Source organism: Mus caroli, chromosome 8 (genome assembly GCF_900094665.2).
Source record: "Mus caroli chromosome 8, CAROLI_EIJ_v1.1, whole genome shotgun sequence".
NCBI classification, from domain to species: domain Eukaryota; kingdom Metazoa; phylum Chordata; class Mammalia; order Rodentia; family Muridae; genus Mus; species Mus caroli.
This window is the reverse complement of record NC_034577.1, coordinates 102288382-102298943: the sequence shown is the minus strand read 5'-3', so window position 1 is coordinate 102298943 and position 10562 is coordinate 102288382. Positions and strand designations below refer to the sequence as shown.

The 10562-nt window shown below is 40.5% G+C and overlaps 1 protein-coding gene across 1 annotated transcript in view; it reads left to right on the top strand.

Moving 5' to 3' along the window:
- Positions 1 to 10562, top strand: part of Glg1 (golgi glycoprotein 1) — a 110165-nt gene that overhangs the window by 59737 nt on the left and 39866 nt on the right. Inside the window, exons 2-4 of the mRNA XM_021169326.2 lie at positions 1871 to 1903; positions 3185 to 3271; positions 5589 to 5804. Of these exons, the coding sequence (XP_021024985.1) occupies positions 1871 to 1903; positions 3185 to 3271; positions 5589 to 5804 (336 nt within the window). The remainder of the gene's footprint in view (positions 1 to 1870; positions 1904 to 3184; positions 3272 to 5588; positions 5805 to 10562) is intronic.

The following is a 10562-nucleotide window of genomic DNA, read 5'->3' as shown; positions in this document are numbered from 1 at the left end:
AGATGGTTGTGAGCCACCATGTGGTTGCTGGGATTTGAACTCAGGACCTCTGGAAGAGCAGTCAGTGCTCTTAACCACTGAGCCATCTCTCCATCCCCCACCTCTCCCCCTTTTAAATGAATGCTTTCTTGTGTAGTTTTTCTAGGCCATATGCAGCTAACAGAGGAAGAGATCAGGGTAAGATAGAGAGCAAAACTAGAGTGAGATGTAAGGAAGGTGGAGCACTGTCCCACTGAGCTTCTGGCTAGGCCAGGCTGGCATGGCTGAGATTGGAGGCTTATAGAGCATTCAGGAGCACCTGCCTGGGTAGTATAGGAAGTAATAGGATTCCTCCTGGCACAATCCCATATTTATGGTTTACTTTTTAATTTACTTATTTATTTTTATTTTATTTATTTTTGTTTTGTTTTTGGTTTTATTTTTATTTAAAATTATATGTATAGGTGGGTGTATGCGAGTGCAGCTGCCTGTGGAGGTTGAAAAATGACATCAGGGTTCATGGAGCTGGAGGTGCTGGGAACTGCACATAGACCTCTGCAGGAGCAGCGTGCAGTCTTAACTACTGAGCCAGGGTTCTTCCCAGACCCCTGAATTTTTTATCTTAATTAATTAATTAATTTTGTGGAACAAGGTCTCTTACGTCTCAGTCTGGCCTTAAATTCACAACATGATGCAGGCTGACTTCAAACTAACACCAACCCTCCTATGTCAGCCTCCTAAGTACAGGGAGTACAAACCCAAGCTGATATATTCAGCTACCTTTATTTTTTTGAGACAGGGTCTTGCTATATTATATATATAGCCCAGTCACCTCCAATTCACACTCCTCTTGCCCTAGTTTCAAAATGTCCTAAATTAGTTTTTGAATCATCGTTGGGCCTCCTGTGTACTCTGTTAAGCCTAAGACATTCTTGTTTGCTTGCTTTGGTTTTAGGGTAGGTGGTTCTGAGGTAGAGTCTCTCTATGTAGCTCAAGCCAGCCTCAGAATTGTGGCCATTCTCTTGTTTTAGCTTCCTAAGTGCTAGGAGTGATCTGCCAGTTCAGGAACCCTGGATTGTGTGTGGACATCTAAAGTCTCATTAGTGAAGAAACTCCCATACTGGCCCTCATTGTGTGAGTGTCAGTGCACCTGCCTCTAGCTGGTCCTCTAGTTTCTTTGTTAATTAATTTTACTTTTATGTGTGTTGTGATTTGTGTGCATGTATGTCTGTGCACCACATGTGTACAGTGCTCATGGAATCCAGAAAAGGACATTTGATCCCTTGGAACTGGAGTTACAAATGGTTGTGGGCAGCCATGTGAGTGCTAGAAATTGAGCCCAGGTCTTTGAGAAGAGCAGCCTGTGCTCTTAACTACAGAGCCATCTCTCTAGACTCTTAAGCATTCAAATTTAGAAAATGTCTTTTTTTTTTAAAAGAATACTAGTGTTGCTGTTGCATTATTGTATTAGTATATTTTCCCATTTCCACATTATACATTTGATAGAGAAGGGATTGTTTCTCTCTCTCTCTTTTTTTTTCCCCCTTGGTTTTTTGAGACAGGGTTTCTCTGTGTAGCCCTGGCTGTCCTGGAACTCACTTTGTAGACCAGACTGGCCTCAAACTCAGAAATCCACCTGCCTCTGCCTCCCAAAGGCATGCGCCACCACTACCCAGCTGGGATTGTTTCTCATATGTACCTTTCTGGTAAATTTGCCCTCAGAGATCTGGAAGATGTGTCAGCTTCAGTTTACTTCCTGTTCTGAAAAGACATTTGATTAAATACTCAGATTCTGGTTTTGACTTTATTTTTGTGATATTTGAAAACTTGATGGGATGGGTATTTTAGTGTTTGTTTGGTTTTTTAAACATTTGCTTTTTTTTTCTTCTAGCCCGAGAACGAGATTTCTTCAGACTGCAATCATGTAAGTGTGGATGTTCAGTGATTCACCATATGTGCTTTATAAATACGGTGACAGATTTTGGGATGCTCTTTCATTTCTTTCTGGAAGCGTTATATTTTCTCTGATGCTACTAGTTTTAAGTGAATAATAAATAAGCTTTGTTTAAAGAACTTTATAAACACCATTTCATTGTACGAATCATTAGGCTTGGCCAATAATAGTTACTCATGATATTCCTTACTGCAATTGCCATATAGAAAGAATTAGTTCCCTGCTTATCAAGTCAACAACTTCTTTTTAACATACTGTCATTAAGATATCTACTGTGTAATACCACGTTCAAAGGAGAGGGGTATGCCACCGTGGTGGTTAATCTCAGCAGGCAGACTACCTGTATACATTAAATAAATAAACACAAAGCAAAACCAAAAACCTAAACCATGTAGTGAATGATCAGGCAGGTGTTTTCAGGGAATAAAGATGGATGCTCCTAGAAACCCAAATCTGAGCAGCTTTCCTTAAGGCTGCTCTAAGGAGAACACTCTCAGACTGACCCTGTCACATGGGAGCATTTGGGGCAGACCTTTTGAAAGCAGATATTTTCTCCAAAACTTTATCAGGGATTTCTTTAATGTTTAGTTTTTCTTAATACCACATAATTTTTTATTTTTACTTTTAATTAAATGCGTCTATCTGTGGGTTGTGTATGTGGGTGCAGTGTCTGTGGAGGTCAGAAGAAAGTGTCAGATGCCCTGGAGCTGAATTTGTAAGTAGTTATAAGCCTCAGAACCTGAGTTCTGGGAACTGTCTTCTGCGTGAGCAGTGCCTGTTCTCAGCTACTGCACCATTGCTCCAGCCCTGTACCACATCATTTTAATTCATAGGTTTTTTTGTTTGTTTTGTTTTGTTTTGTTTTGTTTTTTCCAGACAGGGTTTCTCTGTATAGCCCTGGCTGTCCTGGAACTCACTCTGCAGACCAGGCTGGCCTTGAACTCAGAAATCCGCCTGCCTCTGCCTCCCAAGTGCTGGGATTAAAGGCTTGTACCACCACTGCCCGGAAATTCATAGTTTTAAAAATGTCATTTAGCAGGAAAAAAGAAAACACCTGAATGCTGGGTGCTGCTCTATGTTTGTAAATATTTTGTGCTTTTGTCTATGAATGTGATGACTTTTGTGTTACTGGAAATGTCAATGTGCTTTATGCGACTGTATAATTAGTTTTGTCATTTATCACTGATGATAAATTTCATGGTGGTCTAACCAAAAGGTTTTTGTTTTGTTTTCTTCTTCCCTTGAACCCAGTTGTTGTGGAATTACAAGCTGAACCTGACTACTGATCCCAAATTTGAATCTGTGGCCAGGGAGGTTTGCAAGTCAACTATTTCCGAGGTAAAGTGTGAAATAATTTTGTGGCTATTGTGATTTGTAGGACAAAGTAGAGTCTGTTGACCCACTCCTCATTAGGAGAATGAACGACTCAGTTGGTTTTCTTTTCTTGGAGTTCTTTCTCATCTGCCTTGGTCGTGATTCAGCAGGGATGTGTAACTAGACTAATTTTTATGATTACCCACCAACACAGTAGGGTGAGACCAGGCACTTGTTGTTTCCCAGATATATAGTACAGCTACTGAGGTCATCAGGGTAGATTTCCCTGGAGGTCTAGAAACCTTCCTACGTGATTTGACTCTGCAGTTGGGCATGTTGAGCATATGTATCAGATAATGGGCATTAGTATTTTAAAATTATCAATTTTATATAATTACAAATGTAATATAACGACTAAAACAGTTAATGACATTTTATGTCTCTGTATGGATATTTTTGTTTTGATATAAGGTCTCCCAGTGTAGCCTTAGCTGGTCAGAAACTCACTATGTAGAACTCTGCCTGGCTCTACCTCCGGAGTGCTGGGATCCCTCCTGGCATTTGGCTAACCTTCTTGTCCCCAGTGGTCTTTTGTGGGGTTATAAACATTCCGGTACCAAAGACACTTTTCTTCTTTCAACAGCAAGATTATACTGAAACCAAGACAATTAACCCCCACGACTGTACATGCAGTCAAGGCTCAATTCTAAACTGAAAATCCTCCATAGCGCCTAAGTGCTGATATTATAAGCATTCACCACAATACATGGTTCCCTGGTGATTTCACTAGTTCTTCTGACTGGTTAAAAAATTGGGGTTCAAAAAAGCCAAACAAATAGCTGCAAATAAAGGAATCTCATCTTCAAAAAATATTGGGGTTCACCTAGCTTTTTTTTTTTAAAGATTTATTTATTATTATACCTAAGTATACTGTTGCTGTCTTCAGACACACCAGAAGAAGGTATCAGATCTCATTTCAGATGGTTGTGAGCCACCATTGTGGTTGCTGCGATTTGAACTCAGGACCTTTGAAAGAGCAGTCAGTGCTCTTAATCATTGAGCCATCTCTCCAGCCCTCATTTAGTCTTATTGTAACTTGTTATACCGTGTTTGATTGATATCCCTGGGAGGTCTGCTTTTTTTCTGAAGGGAAGCAAAGGAGGCTTGGATCTGAGGGAGAGGGGAGGTGTGTGTGTTAGGGGACTAGGAGGAGAGGAGGGAGGGGAAATGCAGTAGGATGTAATATAAAAGAGAAGAATAAATGGAAAAGAAAATTGGGGTTCAGCTGGGTGTGATGGTATACACCTTTAATTTTAGCACTTAGGACGAAGAGGCAGCCTGGCCTACACAGTGAGCTCCAAGAGAACTAGAGCGCTATAGAGAGATGCTATCTCCCCTGTCTCCCAAAATGGGGGATTTCCACAGTGTCTCTGTTTGAATGGTTGACTAAGGAAAACATAATTACTGCTGTCATATAAATGGCATTTGAGAGAATATAGATTAGTGGTTCTCAACCTTCCGAATGCTGCCAACCTTTAATACTTCTTTTAGTTGTGGTAATCCCCACCCATAAAATTATTTTTGTTGCTACTACATAACTGTAACTTTGCTACTCTTATGAATTGTGATATAAATATCTGTTTTCCAATGGTCATGGTGGCCTCTGTGAAAGGGTCATTTGACCCCCCTATTCCCTTCAAGGGGCAGCGACCCATAGGTCGAGAATCATTGATAGAGATGAAACAATACACAAGTCAAGGTACAGGAGCAAGGCCTCAAGCTCTTTGCCCTGCTCCTGGATGCTCTAGGCGTCTGTGTCTGGGATCTAGAAACTCTTCTAAACCTTGTTCTTCCAGATCTTTATGGAGATGGAGACTTCATTGTGTAACTAATATAAAGTGGATGGAGAAATCCAGCCAGCCCTGTCGGCACTCTTCTTGGCCTTTGCCACATTCTGTAGTATTGACCTGACTCCATGGAGTTGGAGGTTCTCAGACCTACTACCAGGAGATGAATGATAGTTGAGGGATTCAGAGAAGGCAACAGCATGCACTGTCACAGAATGCACTGTCATTCCTTAAAACCAGTGTCTTTCTAAACATCCTCCTTTTTTGACCCCTATGTAAAGAGCTTTTAATCTCAGAACTCAGGAGGTAGAAGCAGGTAGATCTCTGAGTTGACAGCTAGCCTGATATGTTGAGTGATCCAAGCCAGGCAGGTCTCCATAGTAAGAAATTATTTCTAGCAGTAACAACAGCAAAGTAAGTTTCTTGACTTAAATGTGGTATCTTGATCTTACACCCGGAAAGCAGCCACATTCTTTCTTCTTTTTTTGGAACAGATTAAAGAATGTGCAGAAGAACCAGTTGGAAAAGGTTACATGGTTTCCTGCTTGGTGGATCATCGAGGCAACATCACTGAGTATCAGTGTCATCAATACATTACCAAAATGACGGCCATCATTTTCAGTGATTATCGCTTGATCTGCGGCTTCATGGATGACTGCAAAAATGATATCAACCTCTTGAAATGTGGCAGCATTCGTCTTGGGGAAAAGGTATTTACCCCATGTACTTCTCCAGTGAACTGGGGAGCTTAGTAAATGAAAACCATTATGTAACTCACATCAGAGAAAACTAGGCTTGAAGTCATCTTAAAGTTCAAATTTAAAAAAACAAAAACCAAAAAAACCAAACTTGTGCAGACAATTCCTTTAGTCCAAGACTGATTGACTTAGAGCACTTTGTGAGTTTGTAACAAAATAGTTCAATACTTATATTAGCTATTTCCCATGTTGCTGTAACAAAATACCTACCAGAAGCAACTTAAGGAAGGAAGGATAGATTTATTTGGGCTTTCTGAGCAGATGCCATACAGTGAGAGCCTGGGTCGATTGGTCATATTCCACCCACATCGAGGAACAGAGAGAGAGAGAGGCCATAACCTGCCCCACTAGCTGCCTTCTTTTATTCAGCGCAGGACCTCTGCCACTTTTTAAAATTGCTCTTCTTTCAGTACTTTGAGTTAAACACCCTCACAAACATGCCCAGAGGGTTACCTCCTAAGTGACTCAAAATCCCTTCAAGTTGCCAGTTAATATTCTTCAACACTTTTGTTTTCTGGAAGAGAAATTAAGAATGGTAAAGCTACTTCTCACTAGTCAGGAGAAAAATGTCCTGTTAACTGAATAACTAAAGAAAAGCTGATAATAAAGACAGAAGTGAAGTAACTACTCAACTAGTTTATAAAAATGTCCTGTTAACTGAATAACTAAAGAAAAGCTGATAATAAAGACAGAAGTGAAGTAACTACTCAACTAGTTTCTTCCATTCAAGCTTAGTTAGTCCAGTGTTCTCAACCTTCTTACTGCTCTGCCTTTAACAAGGTCTCTCATGTGATGACTCCCAACCATAAAGTTATTTTGTTGCTATTTCAAAACTGCAATGTTGCTATGGTTATGAGTCCTTGACCAAGCCAACTCAGTCAATCGACAGGGTCTTGAGGGAGTGAGCATTGAAAAAGAAAGACAGTTAGGCAACATTATAACATGACTCCAGCCAGTGCTGGGGCTGGGGTTTCTTTTTCTCCAGGCTGCTTTTATACCATTCTAGGTACATGCAAAGAATATGGTCAGTCCTAAGGCATCAACATTGAAAGCTCTTGTGGTCTTGACATGGAGATTTGAGGCAATCAACAAAAGGCTGGTTTTAGGAAAGAGTGTATTTGTCTTTCTTAACAGATTAGAAATGACACAGAAACATTTGAGTCACCCTGATAGATTTAGGAAGTTCCCCTGCGTTTGTTTAGGGTGTTGGGGATCACATTTGATTCCAAACCTCACTCTTTGTAAAAACTTTCCACACTAGTGCTACTGACACACTTTCCAGGAATCTTGGATGGTTTGACATTGTGTTCAGTGATCAGACAGTGTAGTTCTTTTTTTTTTTTTTCCCCTGGGTTTTTCTTTTTTTTTTTTTTTTTTTTTTTTTTTTTTTTTTTTTTTTTTTTTTTTTTTTTTTTTTTTTTTTTTTTNGTCCTGGCACTCACTTTGTAGACCAGGCTGGGCTCGAACTCAGAAATCCGCCTACCTCTGCCTCCTGAGTGCTGGGATTAAAGGCGTGCGCCACCACGCCCGGCTTCTTTCCTGGGTTTTTCAAGACAGGGTTTCTCTGTGTGGCCCTGGCTGTCCTGGAACTCACTCTGTAAACCAGGCTGGCCTTGAACTCAGAAACCCACCTTGCTCCCCCTCCCAAGTGCTGTGATTAAAGGTGTGCGCCAGCACTACCGGGTGACAGTATAGTTCTGTTATGAGAGACCTGTCTGCTGCCCGTAAGAGCAAGAGCTAATTGGCTTCCCCACTCTCTGAATTACCAGCTCCAGGCTCTAAGTCTGCAGTGGCTGCAGCTGAAAGCCAAGACAGCTTGTTTATTCGGTTCTAATAAAATCACAAGTGCTTCCTTGAACCTCCTTTGGTTTACTTTTATCATTTTCACCTTTTTGTCATTTTTGCTTGTTTGGGGACAACAAATGCATTTGTATGTAGATAGCCTAGGCTAGTTTTTCAAATGCAGGATTATTGGTGTATATCAACACACCCAGTTCATTTTTATTTTTGGTATAACTACCAATTAAGTGAAATTTCTGTTCATTACTGATCCATCTTTACATACCAGGTTTTCTTAAGAATAAAGGGCAGTGATGGGGCTCAGCCTACCTCATAGGAAAAATATATTCCTTCCTATATCATGTCCTTTAGGGCCACAGACATGTTTAAACCTCTTAGAGCCAAACTTCAAGTTTGGTGCCACCGCAAATGACCACCAACGATCAGAGAGGAGAGGATTCACGGTCAATCTGTTCTCACCCTTACGCTGTATAACAATGTAAAAGATCACGGTGCTCAACCTCAGTGATTTATTTTTCCAAAGTGAGTTTTAGAACAAAGATATACTATCAAATCCCTTTGACTTTCTAAGTGAATGTCAAAATGAAAGGGCAGGTATCTAGAAGTGAATGTGTAGTTATTTATGTCGTGAAGGATGGTAGGATGAGCCAACAGAACTGCTCAGTTGTGGAGCTGTGCTGTGCAGCTGCTTCTGTGCTTTTACTGATCTTATCAGTGTAGTGTTTCTGCTTTTAACCAAACATCTTGAATAGTGGAGTCTTGTTCTTCAGTCCATGGAAGGAACCACAGAAAATATCAAAAACTTTAAACTAGAAAATGGTTTATACAAAGGAAAAGCCCAGCCTTCCTTACCATCTGAGTTAGTATTATTGTTGTTGGTTAGAGGACAAGGAATGAGAGAAGAAATAAAACCATCAAACTTCATGAGTATTTCTCAGGCCAACTTTTTCTTATATTTTTGGTTGTGAGCCTAGCCTTTAACGGCTGAGCAATCTCTCCAGCCCAGGCCAACTTTTTCTGACCACAATATAATTAATAAATATTTATTGGAAGTTGAGAGGACTCACAGCTCTTATAGAAGACCTGTGTTTGACTTTCAGCACTCACATGTATAATATATCCCCCAACACACACACACACACACACACACAAAATTTAAAAGTAGAATAAGTCTCTTTTTACTGACCTGAGTTTGATTTTCCAGATCCACATGGAGAAAGAACTGACTTCCATAAGTTATCCTCTGATCTTCACATGACACATGTGCAAATATGTACTCACACACATACACACACAGACCCAGGCTTTGCTTTAATTTCTAACACCAAAGACATTAGAAAATTTAGCTAGTTGTGGTGGTACACGCCTTTAATTCCAGCACATGGAAAAGCAAAGGCCAGCAGATCTTTGAGTTCAGTGCCAGCCTGGTCTACATAATGTGTTCTGGGGCAGTCAGAGCTTCATAGTGAGACCCCTACTTTAAAAACTGATAAACAAGTGAAAAAGTTTTATTGACTCTTTTGTTATAGATGTGACATTCTTTTTTTTTTTAAGATTTATTTATTTATTATATGTAAGTACACTGTAGCTGTCTTCAGACATTCCAGAAGAGGGCGCCAGATCTCGTCACGGATGGTTGTGAGCCACCATGTGGTTGCTGGGATTTGAACTCTGGACCTTTGGAAGAGCAGTCGGGTGCTCTTACCCACTGAGCCATCTCACCAGCCCCCTAGATGTGACATTCTAACTAGCCCTTTTCCCCCCATGTATATGTGATGGGTGTTTGTGTTATGTATGCTTGTTCTTATGTGTATGTGGTTATATGTGTAAGAACATTCGTGTAGGGTGGTCATTGTCCTTAAATATTGGGTCAGGCTTTGACTTGAACTCCAATCTTGCTGGTAGATCTAGTCTGGCTTGCCACTAGAGATCTCTTCTGCCTCTATAATGTTGGGATTACATGTGGGCTGCTGTCCACCTGGCCCTTATTGAGAACTAGGGATCCCACTGAGCTCTGTCCTTGTGTGTACACAGCAAGCACATTACCTGCTTATCTGCTGAGACATCTCCCAGACTTGTTCTTTTTGTTTTAACCAGGCTTCGTGTAGCACTGGCATAGAACTTTTTTGAGGAGTTCAAAGTGACCTTGAACTCATGTTTAGTCTGCCATCTATTTCCCAGTGTGATAGGATTTTATAGCTCATCCTGTTTGATTATAGACAACCTTGTTTGATTTACATACTCCCTGGAATGGAACCTAGAGCCTTTTGTATGCTAAACACACTATCTTCCAGCCACAATCTCAATACACCTATCTACCTACCTTCCTTCCTTCCTCTCTTAATTGTTTGCTTGTAAATAGGATTTCAGGCTGGCCTCAAGTGTGACTAGCTTTGAACTCCTGATCCTTCTGCCTCCATCTCCAAGTTAGTGCAAAGGTTATAAATCTGTGCCAACATGTCCAGTGAGCCTTATAGTGTTACCTTACATATGCAATCTCCCAGTGCTAGGGATTGAATCCATGAGCTGTGTATACTAGACAAACACTCTACCACTGAGCTACATCCTCAGACTCAGACATAGAATTCTCATTGTCAAATATTTGTATATGGGTTGGAGAGATGGCTTAGCCGTTAAAGGCTAGGCTCACAACCAAAATATATTTGTATATAATTCAGTTACTAAATGGGCAGAAGAAACTCAGGGTACCTTTGCAAACATCTTTATTTTGGAAAAAAAAATAGCCTGGGATAGTGACACATACCTATAATTGAAGTAATCCCAGTGCTTGGCTTGTTTTTAAGTACAGAGTGTCTGTCTCTGTCTCTGTCTCTGTCTCTGTCTCTCTCTCTGTCTCTGTCTCTCTCTCTCTCTCTCTCTCTCTCTCTCTCTCTCTCTCTGTGTATGTGT